This window comes from Sciurus vulgaris, assembly GCF_902686455.1.
Source record: "Sciurus vulgaris genome assembly, chromosome: 14".
NCBI classification, from domain to species: domain Eukaryota; kingdom Metazoa; phylum Chordata; class Mammalia; order Rodentia; family Sciuridae; genus Sciurus; species Sciurus vulgaris.
Genome location: NC_136475.1, coordinates 12,376,872 through 12,396,292, shown reverse-complemented (window position 1 = coordinate 12,396,292; position 19,421 = coordinate 12,376,872). Strand labels below are relative to the sequence as shown.

The window sequence follows — 19,421 nt, the reverse complement described above, 5'->3', positions numbered from 1 at the left end:
AATATTCTTGAAGATTTACGCTGTTGGTATTCCAAAATGATGGTCCTTGAAAGTGTGCAGTAGCCAGCAACCTGGAGATTGCACTTTAATTGTTAGGAAAACCGTTGGCACATGAGTTGGGTTTCACCAGCAGCTATCAGGCTGTTCTGTACTCTTCCCCTGCGCTGGCTTTGAAGGTTTTTGCATTTTCACTTAAAAAAATAGAAGTTTGGATTGTTATTTGTTGATGCTTGAAGTTTGGCTCCCACTTTATGGGGGATCTGAATTTGCATCTCTTCTCTTTCAGTTAAACTTGTAATCCCTTGGGTTGATATCCAGAAATTGGAAAGGACATCCAACGTCTTTCTGACGGACACCATCCGGATCACCACGCAGAATAAGGAGCGCGACTTCTCCATGTTTCTGAACCTGGATGAGGTCTTCAAGATCATGGAGCAGCTGGCAGATGTGACGCTGCGGAGGCTGCTGGATAATGAGGTCTTTGACCTGGACCCAGATCTTCAGGAGCCAAGCCAGATCACCAAGAGGTAGAGCTTCAGCCCCATGGCGTCCCTCAGCTGCTTGACCTTTCCATGTGCTTTGCTTAGCACCTTTTGGTTGTGAGGTCTTTCCCCTGCGATCCCAGGGCATTGGTTCCAGGGTCTCTGTGCATACCAAACCCATCATGCTCCAGTTTCTTTCATAAATTGGCATGGTATTTGCATAGAAACTTTTCGTTTTTTTGGTGGTGCTGGGGATTGACCCCAGGTCCTTAACACATGCTAGACCAGGGCTCTACCACCGAGCTACACCAAGTCCTCATCTTTTCATCTTAAATTACTTGGTAGGAAAACTTTTCAGGGCAGCTGAACTTATTTCGATACCTTTGTCATCGATAGAGTAAGACGATATTCTTTATAATTTGACCCACAGCAACAGTAGTCACGGAGGCTGTCGGGATAGTTGCTTGCAATGTCACTAAGGAATTCAGCTTTATCATCCGAAGTTCGAACACAGAGTTTGAGCTGGACTTTGATTTCAGGTTTGTGGATCATAACTGGGTAACTAACTGCAGCTCTGATGTCAAGGTGAACCGTTATGAAAGATCCTTAGAGAAATGAGTGACCATAGAGTACTGTCCTGGCTACAAGTTTTTGACATAGTTACAGAATCAGGACTGATCAAATACTACTAGTCATTAAACAGAGATTTTTTTTTTTTTTTTACTGTGAAATTCATATAACACAGACCGCACCATTTTCAGGCATGCAGTTCAGTGGCATTAAGTACGTTCACACTGATACATGACCATCCTCACTGCCCATTCCAGAACTCCTCTGACTTGGTTAAACTAAAACTCTACCTACTAGACACTACCACCCTGTTCAACCTTGCCTGACAACCGCCATTCTGCTGTCTCTGTGGAATCAGCTGGATCCCTCACATAAGTAGACAACACTCAATGTTTTGCCTTGGGTTTATTTCGCTTAATATAATGTCGTCAGTGTTCATCTCTGTCACAGCATGTGTCAGAATGTCCTTCCTTTTCAGGGTTCAATCATAATCCATCATATGTACATACCCCACTGTGTTTATCCACTCGTCTGTCTGTGCACACTTACTTTGCTTTCACCTCCTGACTGTTGTGAACAATGCTGTCGTGAACATGGGCACACTAAGTTTTCTGACATGAGTATTTTTACCCAGAAGTGGAATAGCCAAATCATATAATTCTATGTTTAATTTTTAAAGAAACAATTAGTCATTTACTTAAAAAATGTTTATCTGTTTGATATTCCTGCCCTTTTTTTTCAATTGCTGTTTCCTGAAAATATTCAAGAAGATGAGTAAAACACAGCCACAGTGCTTTTGCTCACGAGGCTGTGTGGTAGTACAGCGTCTGAAACTCTGCAGGGCCGTCAGCAGCATCTCATGGTTTTTCTGAGTTCCATTACACGGGCTAGATGACATAATGACAGGTTGAGTGTCCCTAATCTGACAGTTTGGAATGCTTTGGAATCCAGTTTTGGAGCATTAGGGATGCTCAACTGCTAAAGTCTACATAAATCTTGCAAAATCTGAAAAACTCTGAAATTTGAAACTTTTCTGGTCCCAGGCATTTTGAATAAGGGTGACTCAACCTACAGTAAATTCATTCAAAGCCGTGAGGTCTAGTGTTTAGTTCTAATACAATGACAGTCATCTTAAAAACAACAGATCTCTTCCTCCTTAACACAGGCACTTTCTTCTGACTGTCTGGTGGGGGTGCATCTTTCTAAGTGGTGGTCTGTGATCAGCAGCGTGTTTGGGTTGCATGTATTCAGAATGACTTCAGGTCCTTTCCAGCTGTGTGCCTGTAGTTCAAACTGGTCATGTGTTGCCACAAAAGTCACAAAAAGAAAAAAAAATTAAATGCTCTTGGTAGGTTTCTTTTTTTCTTTTTTCCCCAAATTGGTGAAATTCCAATGAACTCCACGTGGTGTTGGGTCACCTCTGATATGCTTGTCTCTTCCTTATGAAGGAGACTTCTTGGAGCTCTGACCTTTATTTTTGATTCCTAGTCCCAAGTGCTCATGTGCCTCTTGGCTGCAGGACCCCCAGTATGGTCCCCAACTTTGGGTTATGTGTTTTAAAAAGACAACACAGTATGGGGAGAGCCAGGCTGTCGGTGTTTTTTCATGTGTCAGTGAGATAGTTGATATCCAAGTCCTTTAACTCCAGCTGACAAAGATCTGTCACATGAAAAGGCCACAGTTAGCAGCCCTGAGGAAACGAGTTTGTGGCATATGCATAATTAGAGGGCTCTTAAAAGCGCCAACTGAAGGTTTGATTCTCTCCCTGTGCGTAGTCTCAGGTGTGGGAGGCCAACTCACAGGCCGGTGTGCGCTGGTGGCCCCCGGGGGCATCAGGATTTCAGGTGTATCCTGGCCAGCTCCACTTCAGATGTGGCATTTTTGGTTTGGGGCAAAGTGAGGAGAAGAGAGGAAGGTGGAAGATCTGTAGCACCTGGCTCCCTGGTGGTACATCGAGCGTTTTGGAAGAAGAATGATTGGTGCTGGCAGTCTTCATTCTCGTTGCAGAATTTGGGGGACTTTTAACAAGGCCGCCCCTTCCTCTCCCCCACATTCTGCTGGGGGTCCTATTAGAGAAAAGGACAGAAAGGTTCTTGGAGTAGCCGGTGGTCGAGCTTCCCCGGCCACGGTGCCTGGGCTGACCCCAGCCTTGCGGTGGAGCTCTGGTCCTCAGCTGTCAACTTCCTGGTCAGTGACCCTCCCGAAGCAGAGCCGGTGGCCTGCCCGTTCCACGCTGGCCCTCCTCTGCGGCATTCGCCATGGAGTCACTGGTACAAACGGGTAATGACTCAGTCCCCGTGGCCACTGCCAGAGGGTGCAGGCTTTAAAGTCTGGGAGACAGGCTGTTGGGGCTCAGGGCGCAGCAGACGTGCTGGAGTGCCCCTCAGGCCCTCCACCCTTGCCCACTGTCACTTCCCACCCCAGATAACAGCTTTCGAATGGAGTTGTGGACTGGATAAGGCACCATCTGTTGTCCCGTCGGTTACCACTGTCCCTTGGTCACTCCAGTGGGACTTAGGAACCAGGACAGAGCGTGGTGCATTCCCGCAGGGGAGAGGGAGGTGGAGCTGATGTCCCGTCGCCCTGGGCTGGACCCGGAGAGCTGGAGGCTCCGGGCTCCTCCAGCCCCCCTCACACAGTGCAGAGCGGGTCTGGACGGGGCTTCTCAGGCTGTCATCCCGGAGTGCAGGGGGCAGAGTGACTGAGTGATGAGGAGCGGGACTGGGGAATGAGTGGTTGATGCTGACATTTCCAAGCAAAACGTATCCTGAAGCTGGAGAAGGTGGCTGAGCCGAGGCGTCCAGCTCTCTTTGCGGGCAGGTGGTGGGGAGGTGCTGATCTTCCCTGTGTGGGCTTTCGTCTGTTCTGACTGGCTGAAACGCCAGCGTGTAAGGTGAACAGTGCCGCCAGGCTGGGTGTCCTCAGTGCACCCTGGTCCCTGGCCATCAGGTTTTGCACCCCACTTGAGGGTTTCCCCACCCCTATCCACCCCCTTTCCTGCCATTTTCTGTGGCCACCCCTATCCACCCCCTTTCCTGCCATTTTCTGTGGCCCCCGACTAGGCATGCCCACTTCATCCAGCTGCTTTGAGGGTGAGCAGTAAGACATCTCGGGGGCTCCCGAGCCCTGCCAGCCCTGACCTCTTGAGGGAAAGTGACGTCTTGCCCACCCCACTCTGAAGCTGCTGGGGTCTGCTCAGGTGGTCGTCTGGAAGAGTAAGGAGGCAGGAACCTGTTCTCCAGAGTGAAAGGGTATAAGGTGCTGTGTAGTCACTTTGTGCCACTGTGCTCAGGATGCCTAACAAGAACAGCTTAGAGGAGGCAAACTTTGTTTGAGGCTCATATTTTCAGAAGTCTTGGTGCCTAGATGGCCAGGGCCCTGCTCTGGGCCCAAGGCGAGGCAGCACATCCTGGCGGGAGGGTGTGGCGGAGACACTGCCCATTCACAGCAGCTGGGAAGCTGAGGAAGCGGGAAGGTGCACCCTTCCAGGGCAGCCCCCAGCGACCCACCTCCTCCAGCCACACCCACCTGCCCACGGTTACCACCCAGTTGCTCTCTTCAGCCTAGGATGACCTGAACAGTCAAACTCTCAGCCTAATCATCGCACCTCTGCATGTTCCTGCTGTAGCAGGCGCTTCTGGGGCACCTCATACCCAAACCATAGCAGATGCCTGTGTGGGCAGAGTCCTGCTCTCTCCAAGGGTCGGTGTGGATGGGATTTCCAAGGGAACCGAGGGGGCTCTGGGTGCCCTGAGCCCACCTTCACTTGGCCACCCATTGAGGCTAGGTGAGCCTCGTGTCCCATCCTGCAGGTGTCCTGGGCTCTTCTCCTATGCCTTGTGCAAGTTGGCACATCACAGCATCATCCTGCTGTTTCCTTAGGGCTCCTGGAGGGGTGACAGGGAAGATGTTGGAGCCACACACATGTGATAAATGGGACATGTTATGTGCCGACTAGGACTTTGAGGAACAGCACATGTGGCTGCCTTGTTTCTAGATTGCTTATCCTCGGCATTTCCCAGGGCTTAAGGGCACAGTGTGTGGGTCTGGGGTGGCGCGTCACTAAGAGCCACTGGAAGAAACCTCTGTGTGCCCTGTAGGAGGCAGGCTGACCTCCGAGGACTGGTGGCCCTCCCTATTCCTGCAGGGTGTCAGGCTCAGCTGTCTCATCTAGTACGCAAATGGGAAATGCTTCAACGCTGATCTGACAGGGAAGGTGACCTGCCTCAGCGTGCAGCACAGTCCGAGTTCGGGAAGCATTTGGCCTCCGAGCAGCATTATGCAGGATGTAGCAGGCTCCTGTGTGTGCACCGAGCGATCAGATGAGGTGATGGTCGGCATGGAGTTCTTCCTAGAAGCATTCTTTAGGTCGTCAGGAGCAGAGAGAAGGAAACCTGTTACTTGTTCATCTTTAATTACACTCGAGGGGCAGATCATCTGGATTTTAGGGAAACAATTATCTACCCCTAAGTTTCTTGGGTCTGAGATCTTAGAAATTAAACCTGGGGTTTGGAAAGGCATGCCCATCGTCCAGAACGTCCTGCATAGATGTCCTGCGGGGTTACACCTATTAACTTCATTTTCAGCACCAAGCCTACAGTGGGCTGCTTCACGTTCTGTCAGCACATTTCTCTCCTCCTCGTTACGGGCTCATGCAGCCGTGTGTGCTAATTCAGGGTGGTTCTGGCACCTGCTGCTGCAGTTTCAGCTAGAACTCTCTGGCCCTGAGTGCTTTGGCCTGTGCACAAGGCAGCTCTGCAGGCACCTGGCTTCTAGGCAGGTCTCCGTCTTGGGGTGCTTGTGCCTGGCTCAGACCCCTCAGCTCCCGCCTTCTCAGTGTTGGGGCCTGACCTTGTCTGTGGAGGGGATGCAGAGACATTGAGTGTGGCAAGGTCTAGGAGGCAAGTCGTGGCTAGCTGGCTGGGTTTCTGATGTTGATCAGAAAAAGGAAGTGATATGTTTAGCATCAAAACTGCCACCTGCCTGGAACCTTAACGGGGGTTGTCACTTCTGTCTTCATGAAGAGCTGGTGTCTCACCAGGGCACTGTTTCTCTTCAGTTGTGCTAGAAATTTAATCATGTGTCTCACACACTTCAAAGTGAAATTGGACGGCTTTCCAGGAGGAAGGGAAGAATGCAGGCCTTCAAGCCCTTACAGATTTCTTGTAATTTGAGGTTTCTGGTCTCTGGTTACCAAATGTGCCCAGAGGGAGCGTGGATGCTGGGTGTGGAGCACAGCCAGCTGCTCTGAGGCCACAGAGAGGCCCACAGAACCGAGCTGGTGGCTGAGGTAGCAGGGAACTGAGAGGAGACTGCTGTTCTCAGTGGCCTCAGACACGTGAACTCTGTATGATAATTTTATCTGTATGATAATTTTGGGTGCAAAATAGCTAGACGTCCTCCTGCCCTTAGAGCTCAGGGTGGGCTGCTGGGATTTGTGCTCATTCCTGTCTTGGTGTGCCTTGGCCCTGACCCTCTCCTGAGGGGGAAGGGAAATGTCCCTCTAGGGAAGAATTCATTGGTGCCAGAAGCACGCTAGTGTGATGTGTGTGAGGAGTAAGATGTGTGTAAGGAGTAAACGTGGACTTTACGTTCCTCAAGCCAGTGTGGCTAGCATGTTTTGGGGACGAGGCCATCAGTTTTCCAATTCATTTTATTTGTACTATTTAAATTAAATTTATTTTTACGTATACAAAAAACCCTGAGGATTGTACATGTCAGTGGGGAGCCCTATGGTGTTCTGATGCAGGTACACTTTGCGTGATGTTTAACTCAGGTAAACCTACCTGTCTGTTCAAATGTCATTTCTTTAGGTGAAAATAATCAAAATCCTTCATACTAGCGTTTTGAAGTGTTCGGTGTGGGGTTGGCACCTGTAGTCGCCTGCTCTGCGGCAGCACCCCAGAACTTCCTGCCCCTTCTCTCACTGGCTCAGAGCCCATTAGGCCACCTCTCTGGCCTGTGGTTTCCACCATTCTACCCTCAACTGCTATGACAGCAGCGTTTGTGTTGGGTGTAGTTGGCTCTCAGGGACCAACTGAGAGGAACTCACCTTCCATTCTTGCAGTATGTGAACTTATTTTCATTCTTTGTAGTTATGCATGACCGTCATGTGTACTTTGACATGTCCTACATGCATGGAGCACAGCTTCCCTTCTTGTGCTTGTACGAGATGTGGAGCTACACCAGGCGTATGTTCATATACGAACGTAGGACATTGTGTGTGATTCAGTGTGTGAACTTGCGCACTGTACTTGGCTGCCCCTGCCTCCCTGGTCCTCCTCTGGAGAAAAGTCAGGCTCCTTTTTGGTTATTCACATCGGAACAGTTAACCCTTTCAATGGGCAGTTCAGGTTTTTACAAGAATCACAGGACCACACAATTGTCACCACAGCCACGGAAGCTTTTATTACCCTCCAAAGAAGCCTCGCATTCATGAGCAGCCACTCCTTATTTTTGTCTGTCAGCCTCGTATGTGGACATTTCGTGTAAATGAACCTGGCACCCCGTGGTCTTTGTGTCTGGCTTCTTTCACTCAGCCTGAGGTTTCCAAGCTCTGTCCATGCACACTTTCTGTTGATGACTGAGTACTGCCTACCCTGCTTGAGCGGATGTGGCACATTTGGTGTGTCCATTGATCAATTGGTGGACATGGGGTAGTTTCTACCTTCGACTATGAATCTATTGCTGTGTTTGTGAGCCAGTTAGTGGACGGCAGTTCTCAATTCTGTTGTGCGCATTCACCTGGGAGGGGATGTCTGTGTAAACACTGTGTCCACTTGGTCGAGGGCTTCTGGCTGTTTGCCAACGTGAGAGTATCATTTGGCCTTCCACGAGCAGCATGCGAGGGCTCCACCTTCCCCATGTCTCACCGAGGCTCATCCCGCTTATCATCTAACTTCTCCACACATGGCCTCTGCTGCCATTTTTGGAGTACTTCTCAGTTACTCCAACCAGGATGGAATGCTTATTTTAGTTCATGAGTTCATGAAATTCTTTTTTTTTTTGCAGTGCTGGGGATCAAACCCAGGGCCTTGTGCTTGTGAGGCAAGCACTCTACCCACTGAGCTATCTCCCCAGTGCCATGAAATTCTTGCTGGTGGGGAAAGGGGGCTCTTGCTCCCAAGGCCGACCGTGGGTCTGGATGGACCATGGGCTGTCCAGGTCTGATGGGGCATGACTTCTTATTTCAGTCACTAAACTCGCAGGTTGTGCCAGCAAGTTCAAAAGTGTTTTCCTTTTGAGTTTCCTGTCTGTAGACCTTTCCATGTCTTCTCGATCTCTCCCCGCCTCTCACCAGGGACCTTGAAGCCAGAGCACAGAACGAGTTCTTCCGAGCCTACTTCAGACTGCCAAGAAAGGAGAAGCTGCACGCTGTGGTGGACTGCTCCCTCTGGACGCCCTTTAGTCGCTGCCACACTGCGGGGCGGATGTTTACCTCTGACAGCTACATCTGCTTTGCCAGCAGAGAAGATGGCTGCTGCAATGTTGTCCTTCCGCTCAGAGAGGTAGACCCCTCCTCTCACCTCTGCTTGACCTGCTGTGCACACTCTGAAGCACTTTCGTCATTTAACCCATGTGGTTGAGTACATTTTCTGTTGCTGAAACAAAGTACTCAAAGGAAAAAAAGTCTTGTTTAACTCCCAGTCCTGAGGCTCAAGAACATGGTGCTAGGTCAGCACCAGTGAGGGCGTTGTGGTGGACAGTGTCCCCATGGCAGGAGCATGAGTAGATGGAAACATCACGTGTGAAGACAGGAAGCCAGAGAATGGGGAGGGACCATTCTTTGTAACAACCCCTGTTGTGGGAACGAACCAGGTCCCATAATCCCTACTGAGGGCTATTCTTCCAGTGACCCATCCATCCCCTACTAGGCCTCACCTGTTAAGGTTCCACCACCCTTTAATTCTGCTCCATTGGGGATCAAGCTTTCAACACAAGAACTTTTGGGGGATATACTCCAACTATATCCCAACCAGAGCAACTTGGGCTGTGAGATGGGACACATGGGGTGGGGGACACATGCACTGTTTTGTCTTCTAAAGAGGGACAGCTAGATGGCCAGCGTTCAGGAAGGAGCATGACTTAAATTACGCCATTACCCCTTCAGCCTTCCTTTTTTTTGTTTTTGCTGTGGCAACTGAAGGTTGCCTGGAAGTGATGGTAAGAACATCGTACCCTAACCCCACACTGTTGATAAAGCTGTCATTCAACAGTACGTGCCTTGCAATTCGAGCTTTTCCTAAGCTCTTAGGAAGGGATCCTCCCCTTTTGTTGCCAGAAAAAGACAAAGGAAAAGGCAAACTATAAAAAGCTTCACCTTAGAAAATACGTGGCAAATTGGCGTTTATACTCTCGTGGAACTTGTGAAAGGGTTAAAAATGCCTCCTTGTGTTGGGATCAGGACCCTCCTATAACTGTGATTCTCTCTTTGGAAACGGGGAGTGTGGGCAACCTGAGTTTGCTTCTGAATGCAAGCAGCTCCGCCTTCATCTCAGGCATCTCTGCTGAGGGGTACCACAGCTGTCACACGTCAAGACCTCTGGGGTCTCGCTTCTCGTAGCTTAGGTCCTGAGCCTGATGGTTTAGAAAGTCAGTGTTCTTCCTCATGTGATTTCCCACCTCCATCCCCCCCTTCTGCAGTAGATGTCTGCATTTTGCACGCATTATTATCAGTGGAGCAAGAAATGGACATGATGACCTACATACCAAAAAATTGATTTTGGAATTCTGCATAGCATCAAATTTACCTTGTAACCAATTTGTAAGTGGAATCCCACAGCATTGTCATTTTGTGACTTGTTTATTCCACTGCACAATGTCCTTAATTTTGAGCCACCTCTTATCTGTTAGAATTCCCTTCCTTTTAAAGGCGGGATAATATTCCATGGTAGCCTAAACCACAGTTCCCTTATCCATTCATCTGTCCATGGAAGCTTGGGTTACCTCCACCTCTTGGTGATTGTGATTGATGCTCCCTTGCACACTTTTCCACCTTTATACCAGGTCCTTATTGCCATTATTCTATCTTAGACTAAGTTCTGAGTGTGTATGTGGAGGCCTTCCTTCTTTTTTGCGGTCCTTACTGTGATTCCAATCTTTTTATTAGAGTCTTGCAATTACACATAACAGTGGGGTTCATTGTTCCGTATAGGAACATGCGCAGAACGTAATTGGTCAGATCCGTTCTCCAGCACCTCCCCTTCACGTGCCGTCTTTTGCATCAGGTAGTGAGCATCGAGAAGATGGAGGACACCAGTCTGCTGCCCAGCCCCATCATCGTCAGCATCAGGAGCAAGATGGCCTTCCAGTTCATCGAGCTCAAGGATAGAGAGACCTTGGTGGAGGGCCTGCTTGAGAGACTGAAGCAGGTCCACGCCAACCACCCTGTGCACTATGACACCTCAACCAATGACAAGGACATGGTAGGAGCCTGCAGCATGGTGGCTTTCCGTGATGTGACAGTCCCCCTCTCACCACCTCTGTGTCAGTGGGCTCCAGAGGGCATGTGCAGGAAGCTGACCCCCTTGGGTGTGAGCACACAATGTGCTAGAGGTGATTGGGCCTCCAGGAGTCGGGGTGTGAGTCTGGTGTCACCTCTGATGGGCTGGGTGTCCCGAGTGGGCATTGAACGCGATAGGGGGCTGGTCGGGAATCACACCACTGCTTGGAGGGGTTGAGCTGGTGTTCCACGTTGGCGGGGCTGGTGGTGTGCTCCCTGGGTGGGTGTGGACCAGACACGCCCCTCCACGTCCAGAGGGATTGTGAGCCTTCCTCACAGGCTGGGGTGCTGCCACACCCCAAGGTTGCAGGGTTGATGCCCTTTGGAGCAGACAAAACCTGCTGAGAGAGATGCTCCCTCTTCTTAGGGTTGGATGACTGCAGAGGAGGACCTGGGTCTGCCAGAGCCTCACCTTCTAGAACTTTCATTGACATGTACTTTTAAAAACACATTTTAAACTAATACTTAATAATGGAGCATATTTTCCTCTTACTTTTGTTTTGTTTTAAAGGCTGGACACACATCACCTGTTTTCTACTCGACAAGCATCTGCAGTGACCACAAGTTTGGGGTTCTTGAAATGGTGTCCTGTCACAGCAGCAAGGAGCGTGAAGACAAGAGCCCACCTCTACACCCCGGACCCCTGACCGCCGTCTTCCCGCCGTCAGGCAGCCAGAACCCTGACTCCCGCCTGGTGGGTGAGGCCACTCCTTTCCTGGTGTGCCATGGGCACTGGAGGCTGGGCAATGACCATGGAGGGTGTGGCACCTGAGCACCAGCTCCTCTGGACCCGGGTGGAGAGGTGGCCGCGGACCTTGGGCAGCAAGGACTCTCTTGAGGGCTCAGACAGCAGAGGGGGAGCGGCCTTTCCCCTGTCCGTTAGTGGCTCTCGTGTCCTTCCTGCTGTGTGACTTGGGCAGCGGGCAGTGCAGGCCCTGTGGGTTTCCAGATATAGGGCAAGCCTTTCTCCCACTGCCCGCGGCGTCTGTGAGCATCTCAGCGTCGGGTTCCCGCTTTTATCCCCTGGGACAAAGGGCTGCCTGTCCTCTAGTTTCATGAACTAAAATCATTTTTGCTACATTTGTCATTTGTAGTTTTTTCTTTATATGGAAAATTTCAGGCAAATAGACTCAAATTTGGTAAATAGACTAGAAATGGCACGTAAGAACTAGTTTTGGCCGTGTCACGACCATGGGGACCAGGCGTGGCTGCAGACGTTACCCCACACTGCTTCTCAGTCACTGCAGCTCCTGCAGGATCACTTGTTACTTTTATTGAGCCGCACTGAACCTTTCTTTTCATTTGAGATACACACACACGCGCACGCGTGCACACACACTCACAATATGTACATATATATATAATGTTTTCCTTAGCATAATACATAATTCCTAAGTGCAGGAAAGTATTGGGCATATGTGTATCCTTCTCCCATTCCTGGAGAGTGCAGATTATTAAAAGTGCTTGTAAATATCTTATTTGAAAGCCCTAACCATTCCTGCCATCCAGGGATAATCTTAGGGTGTTTTCAGTCATCTAGAGAAACAGGGTCTGTCTTGTTTCTGATAATGAGAACAATTTTTTCAGCTTTCCATTTTACCCCCGGCTGTCAGGGAGCTCAGGGCAGATGGCGATGCCTCTTGCTCCCCATCGTCCTGAGCTGGCCCGTGTTTGAGCAGTTGCCTTCATGTCAAGACCCCAAGGTTCCCTGGTGCCCCCCAGTCCAACCCACCCTCCCGTCTGATCTATGCTACTTTATAGTATTTGCTACTTTTGTATTTTATTTTGTTATTTTTATTTTTTATTTTTTGGTACTGAGGATTGAACTCAAGGGCCCTCGACCACTGAGCCACATCCCCAGCCCTATTTTGTATTTTATTTAGAGACAGGGTCTCCCTGAGTTGCTTAGCGTCTTGCGCTTTTGCTGAGGCTGGCTTTGAACTCACTGTCCTCCTTCCTCAGCCTCCTGGGGTGCTGGGATTGCAGGCAGGCGCCCCTGCACCCGGCTATTTTTATTATCAACCTTGCCAAGGAAATCCTATTGTATTTACGTGACTGCTGCCACTGGGCTCGGAACTCCTGGATGCTGGGGGGTTCATCTTGGCGTCCTCTGCCTAGTTAGAGATTCAAATACATTGTCACGAATACGGGTGTGTTTTCCTGTCACCCTGGGTCCCCAGTAAGCAGAGGCATTGTTTTGTCCACACATTGTGGATGGGTTTCTTTGCACATTTATAAATGTTCCCACTTCCAGTCCAGAGAACAGATAAAAATAAGCCTGTGGAGTGACCACTTTGCGGAGTACGGCAGGACCGTGTGTATGTTCCGCACCGAGAAGATCCGGAAGCTGGTCGCCATGGGGATCCCCGAGTCCTTACGAGGAAGGCTCTGGCTCCTTTTCTCAGGTAAGTGTTTTGCTGCCTTGAGGTCAGATGTCGTTTTTGAAGTGGACACGGGCGCGCTTTGCGTGAGCAGTGTGGGGATGTCCAGCATCTCTGTTCCTGGGCCATTTGTCAGTTCTCAGCCGTGCACTCTGGGACCCTTCCTGCGTCAGCTGAGAGACCTGGGTCACGCCCCTGGGACCTCTGGGTCCATGTGAGGCCTGGGCAAAGCCATCTCCTGTCCTTGAAGGGTGACTTTGCAGGTCTGTCCTTAGTGCTGAGCATTCTGTTAAGGAAACCTGAAAGCGACATCGCTTTAGAGGCCATGAGCTCTGAAATGGGCTGAACAAGAGTCTTCAGATATTGTCAGCTGGCCGTGGTGTCGAAGTGTGTCCCTTTGTGTGCCGTTCTCTGTCCTTCCTCTGTTGAAGATGGGTGGCATCCGCGAGGGGCAGCTTTTCCTTCTGCCCCGTCGTGTCCACCTCCTCCACCACTTGAGGTATTTGGGGATGACTCCTCTGGCCTGAGCTCCCTGGTCCTTCCTCTGCTGCTGCTGGGCAGCACCTGGGAATCCATCAGGACGTTTATTGGCGGATGGACTGAGTCAGGGACCAGACTTCTCCAGGGACTCACGGGGCAGAGCAGCTGATGCCCAAGGGCAGGAAGGGAAGGTCCTGCCATCCAGGGGGTCCGCTGCTCCTTCAGGGTGCAGCAGGGGTGTGTGAGGGCCCCTTCCGGAGATGGCCTGGCTGGGCTCCTGGAGGCTGGGCTCTGGAGACTGGGTACCTGGAGGCTGGGCCCAGGCACCTGCACCCTCATTTGTCCTTCCTGGGCTGGAACCTTCCCTCACGCCACCCTCTTGCTAGCATCCCTACCCTGTTTTCTCTCTCTCTTTTCTTCCCTGTCTCCCTCCACAATAGCCTGGCCCCTCCCCTTTCCTGCCCAAGATGCCCGAGTGTGGAGTGTCCTGTGAGTGTCCGTGGCGGGTGTTGCCTGTGAGCTCAGGGAATGATGGGAATCATCAGGCGTGGGGGAGGGGGAGGCATTTTTATTACACCTGGTCAGAATTTTAAAACATCAGTTAAGGTAGAATTGGGTGCATTTCTGTTCCCTTTGTCCTCGGAGCCCCACCTTGCTGCCACCAGGGCAGAGTGCTGGTGGAAACCAGGGGTGCCCTGGTGCAGGTGGATGAGTGGGGGAGCCTTAAGACCATGTGGATTCCTCATCCTGCAAAGCCGCCCGGCATCAGAGGTCCAGCTTGGCCTTGGCCGCAGGCGACTGGCTCAGGGAGATTTTGAGCTTGTGGCTCCTGCTCTGGTTCCCCCTGGGAGCTTCCTGTAAGGAAGCCCGCTGCTTCGTGGAAATCAATTGACAGCCTTAACCCTAGTGGTGTGCTCTGCATGTAGGTGCTTAATACTTTGTTAAATTGATTTGTGAAAATTGTGTATGTATGTATATGCTCCTGTTACCAAGGAGTACAGCTTATTAAAAGTACTTTAATAAATGAATTTCTTTTGCATGTTTGTGCCGAGGATTGAACTTAGGACCTTGTGCATGCCCAACACGTATACTATCGAGCCCCGTCTCCAGCCCAAAAGTTATTCTTTTTTTCGGTTGAACCCGGGGATGCTTAACCACCAAGCCACATTCCCAGCCCTTTTTAATATTTTACTAGACAGGGTCTTGCTGAGTTGCTTAGGGCCTTGCGAATTTGCTGAGGCTGGGTTTGAACTCATGATCCTCCTGCCTCAGCCTCCTGAGCAGCTGGACGGCGTGCGCACTGCGCTGGGCCTGAAGTTACAAGCTTTTTCCCTCCTCGCATGAGGTTCTTTTTCCCCTTTTATTTTTTGCCTTTGGACAAGGCCACGTGACGGCAGTGGAGTCTTTCTGTGGATCTCAGCTATTTCATGGCCCTCACTGAGCAACCAGACCCCACTGGGTCCCCAGCAGGCAGGTCGTCGTTTCTCCTCGACCGTTGCCTTTTGCTCCCCAGATGCGGTGACGGACCTCGCCTCGCACCCGGGGTACTACGGGAATCTGGTGGAGGAGTCTCTGGGGAGGTGCTGCCTGGTGACGGAGGAGATCGAGCGGGACCTGCACCGCTCCCTGCCCGAGCACCCTGCCTTCCAGAACGAGACGGGGATTGCAGCCCTGAGGAGGGTCCTGACGGCCTACGCCCACCGGAACCCCAAGATCGGCTACTGCCAGGTGAGGTGGCGTGCCTGGCACGGAGGCCCGTGGTCTGTCTTGTGTTGGTGACCCTGGAGCTCGGGTTCTGTTTTCAGCCATCTAGTCCTGGGGTTTCTCCCGCAAAGGCACGGTGCTGGGTCCCCAAAAAGAGTGGAAGGAAAACATCTGTGTGTAGTCACACTGCTGGATCATTGAGACTTTAAATTTTCCCCAGTGCCCCCCCCTTTTATTTATTTTTAAATTATTTTTAGTTTTTAAGATATTTTTTTAGTTGTCGATGGACCTTCATTTTATTTATTTATATGCGGTGCCGAGGATGGAACCCAGTGCCTCACACGTGCCAGGCAAGCGCTCTGTCACTGCGCCACACCCCCAACTCCCTTTTTATTTTTTTTATTTTGAGGCAGGGTCTTGCTCAGTTGCTGAGGCCAGCTTTCAACCTGCAATCCTCCTGCTTCAGCCTCCAGCGCTGCTGGGACTACAGGCACGTGCCACTACGCCTGGCAGGCTAATGCCATTTTTATGACCCCTTCAAACCCAGCCAGGAAGAGAAGGGACTAATGGAACTTCTAGACTTCTACAGAAATTTAGGGGTTATTTGAAATGGTCATGCTCATTGGGACGAGGTAATCAGGACAGATATCTTTGCTTCAGGAAATGTGAATGGAAGTTAGGGGAACGCCTTGCCTTTTCCTGATTGGAAGGATGTAGTCAACAAGCACAGAATAAAAATAAATAATTTAAACAGCAGAAACCCAACACAAGGCTGGATTAGAGAGGCTTTTGACTTTTAAAAATTTAAAACTTCATTTTCCTGTGAATAAGCAAAATGGATGGGTGAGTGAAATTTTATGTTGTATCCGTCTGTCTCTCTGAAAACAGAATAGCTGGACTGGATTCAAGCCCATTTCACAGCGAGGTCCAGCATTTCCAGGTGTTGGGGACAGGGACTGAATGGTGCCCAGTCGCTCCACCCAGAGTTTCTTGAGAAAGAGTATCACACCATGGTCATTCCATGTCCCAAACGTCAGCAGATTGGGGCACACTGGGCCTCTTACCCCGGAAATCTTTACTCACGTGGATCATTTGGGCTTGTGTGGTGTGGGTTTTTTGTTTTGTTTTGTTTTGATACAGGGGATTGAACTCAGGGCACTCGGCCACTGAGCCACATCCCCAGCCCTATTTTGTATTTTATTTAAGGACAGGGTCTCACTGAGCTGCTTAGCGCCTTGCTAAGTTGCTGAGGCTGGCTCTGAACTCACAATCCTCCTGCCTCCGCCTCCAGAGCCCCTGGGATGACAGGTGCAGGCCACTGCGCCCTGCGCTCTTGTGGTTTTTAAATTTTCTTTTAGGGTGCTGGGAGGAACCCGGGCCCTCACACTTGGTGGCAGGTGCTTTGCCACTGAGCTGCGCCCCAGCCCTGGGCTGGTGTGATTTAATCTGTCTGCATCACCGGGCCTGGTCAGTGACTGTCTCTCTCTGTGACCCTCCGAGCAGTCCATGAACATCCTGACCTCCGTGCTGCTGCTGTACGCCAAGGAGGAGGAGGCCTTCTGGCTGCTGGTCGCCGTGTGTGAGCGGATGCTGCCCGATTACTTCAACCACCGCGTGATTGGTAAGGTGTCTCCCTCGCTGCTCCCTGGCTCTGGGGAACAGTGATAGCCCGCGCAGTGCCGTCACCCTCGGCCCCGTCACGAGCGCCCTCTCACCACCCGGCGGCTCCGCACAAACACAGGTCGACTCTTGAATTTGCCAAGTTAGCTTGGGATTCTCTACACAGTTCCTGTAGTGAGATAAGGAGTCAGTTCCCGATGTCAACGCCTACATTTTAGTTGGGTTAAGAACACAGGATTTTAAGTGGGTAGCTGGATTTACAAGAAGGAAAGGGAAGTTCTTAGGCCCACAGAGCAAGTCGCAGTGTGAAAATGAGAGTGGTTTTGACTCATGCAGTGGCCTGAAAGAGGAGGAGGTGCACCTCTTGGTCACCAGGAGGAGGTCCTTGTACCCTAGAGAAGAGGTGAGTGGGAGGGTGCTGGAGACCCTTGAGGCCCACACTTAACACAAGTCCCCCACTTAGATAAGGAGATGGTAAGAGTGAGTTTGTTGCTGCCTAGGCTAATCTAAGCCAGTTTTTTTGTTACTACAACTAAATACCAGAGGCAGCTACTTAGGAAGTAAAGAGGTTTATTTAGCCCACAGTTTTGCAGGTTCAAGGGCATGGTGCTGCGGGAGCTCAGTTATGGTAAGGGCCCCACGGGGGATGGTAATGAGAGGGGTGTGTGTCAGCAAATGGTCACACCTCAAACCGGGAAGCAGACTTGGCTGGGCCAGTCTTGCTCCTTTATAAGAGCCCTCTTGTGAGGAGGACCAAAGGGCCACACCCCCAATAACCTAAGGACCTCCCATTCAGCCCCGCCTCTTAAAGGTACCCTCACCTCCTAATACCCACCCTGTGTACCAAGCCTTTAACACTTGACCTTTGTCGGGAAGGGACACAGTCAAACCATATTCACACCACAGCAGGGATCCAGGTTCAACCTGTGACCCAACAATATTCCTGCATTCAGAGCTTCTGACTTCGTGTGGTCACAGTTTGAAAGCATTCGGTCTCTGGTCCAGCAGCCTCCTAGCGGAGAGATCAGAGAGACACCGTTTGGGGTTGGTGGTACTTCAGGATGCTGTTTAGCATCCAGGTGAGAGGCAGAGGGGCCTAAGATCATGGTGGCAGTCTGGGAACAGAAACACAAGAGCCAATCTAAACAGAATCATACAGCTGACAGGATGTAGGGGGCAAGACAGGAAGAAAGTAGTTTGGAAAGTGGTCCTAAGAACCAAGACTTGTGAGGACCTCTGGGGTGGTAGGAGGCATGGTCGCCCGTAGGGCGGTTGGAGCGGCGTGCCTTCAGTGAGCCTCTGGCTGGCCTTGAGGGCCGCTTGCTCTGCTTCCTTCTAACCTCGCGCGGACGGAGTCGTGAGGAGTGGAGAGAACCTGGCGTCCCCGCTGCTGGTGGACGAGCATGCCCAGCAGTGGACAGCTAGGCTCTCGGCCACCGTCCGTGACCTGCTCAAGACCGGCGGGGACGGTGGCACCCCTAGGAAGTTCCCTCCGCCCCTTCCCTGCCACAGGCGAGGCTTGGTACGGATTTCTGTCACCAGAGGGTCCCTGGAGGTTTCCGGTACCTCGCCTTTAAGAGGGAGGCAAATAATAACAGCGACCAATGTGAACAATATGCAGCCTCCAGCCAAAGAGCTCCTACCAGGACGTCTGCACAGTGAAGAGAAATGGCGTGATCAGTTATTGCCTACGAGAAAACAGCACGTTGGCACCAGCGTTTGCAGTTTCAGACGGTGGAAAAGAAGAGAAGTGGTAGAGGACGTGATGGCTATGAAGGGGGAGGAGTGAAAGAGGGAGCAGTAGAGGTCGGCTGATAGCAGGAAAAAAGAGAGAATCGAGGGAGCAGTCACGTGAGAGAGAAGAGTATCTATAAAACAAAAATTGAAAAAAGAAAAAAGTAAAAGACTACAAAGCAAAACTGATGCATACGATTCAGACATCCCAGTCCTTAATAAACTGATGAGTGAAAAATAATTGGTTTCAAAAATGGTAGAAATGTGAGAGAAAGAAAATCTCTAATGAAAAATTGAACAATTGTTTCCATTAGAGTTCAGAAGAGTCTCGATGTCCTCAGTAGTTAGGTGGGTGTCTGGAGTATGGTGCTTGCTCCACCCTTGGGTGGGGTTGCTGGGGTGAGAGGGTCAGTCCTGGAGGTGGCACTCCCGGATGCCGGGTGTAGGCTAGGTATGCTCCAGCCTCTTCGCTGATTGCCAGTTGGTCTGGAGATTTGAAGTGGGTGCACCTCAGGGCCCAGTGATTGCCAGTTCACGCTGGAGGACTGCACCCCAGGAATCTCCTCTGAGTTCCACTCGCATGTAGCATAGGAGCCTGTCCTTAGTCCACTATGTCGCCTGCAGACCCTATGATTCCTGGTCTCCGATTCAGTCTCCAAACTCAATCTGTCCCACCTCCACCCTCTTGAATTCCTGGGAAGATGCTTCTCTCCCAGCTGATCCTGCAAGCAGCGGATTGGAAGGGGAAGGCAGGTGGGTTTCCAAGATCAGTATTCCCCTGTGTAAACCTCTCTCCACTCTCGATTTCCTCCTTCGCTTAGGCACACTCTCTGTCATGCAGCATGGGTCTGCCAGACTGATTTCTGTCACCATAGGTGAGCACAGCCCTGCTCTTGAACTTCGGACCAGTGTAATAACAGAATGAATTCTTGTCTGGTTCCCTTCACA

The 19,421-nt window shown here is 50.8% G+C and overlaps 1 protein-coding gene and 1 long non-coding RNA gene across 12 annotated transcripts in view; one reads left to right on the top strand and one right to left on the bottom strand.

Annotated features, from left to right (window-relative positions):
* TBC1D8 (TBC1 domain family member 8) overlaps positions 1–19,421 on the top strand; it is a 115,525-nt gene that overhangs the window by 81,219 nt on the left and 14,885 nt on the right. For all 11 annotated transcript variants that reach the window (XM_079111000.1, XM_079110999.1, XM_079110993.1 and 8 more), the window contains 7 exons: positions 287–527; positions 8,353–8,560; positions 10,280–10,477; positions 11,066–11,248; positions 12,809–12,959; positions 14,929–15,143; positions 16,623–16,740. In XM_079111000.1, the coding sequence (XP_078967126.1) occupies positions 287–527; positions 8,353–8,560; positions 10,280–10,477; positions 11,066–11,248; positions 12,809–12,959; positions 14,929–15,143; positions 16,623–16,740 (1,314 nt within the window). The remainder of the gene's footprint in view (positions 1–286; positions 528–8,352; positions 8,561–10,279; positions 10,478–11,065; positions 11,249–12,808; positions 12,960–14,928; positions 15,144–16,622; positions 16,741–19,421) is intronic.
* LOC306644260 lies at positions 16,480–16,730 on the bottom strand. The gene is made up of 2 exons (XR_013759250.1): positions 16,596–16,730; positions 16,480–16,565 (listed from the first exon to the last, which is right to left on the bottom strand). It is a non-coding gene; the product is annotated as an uncharacterized lncRNA (long non-coding RNA).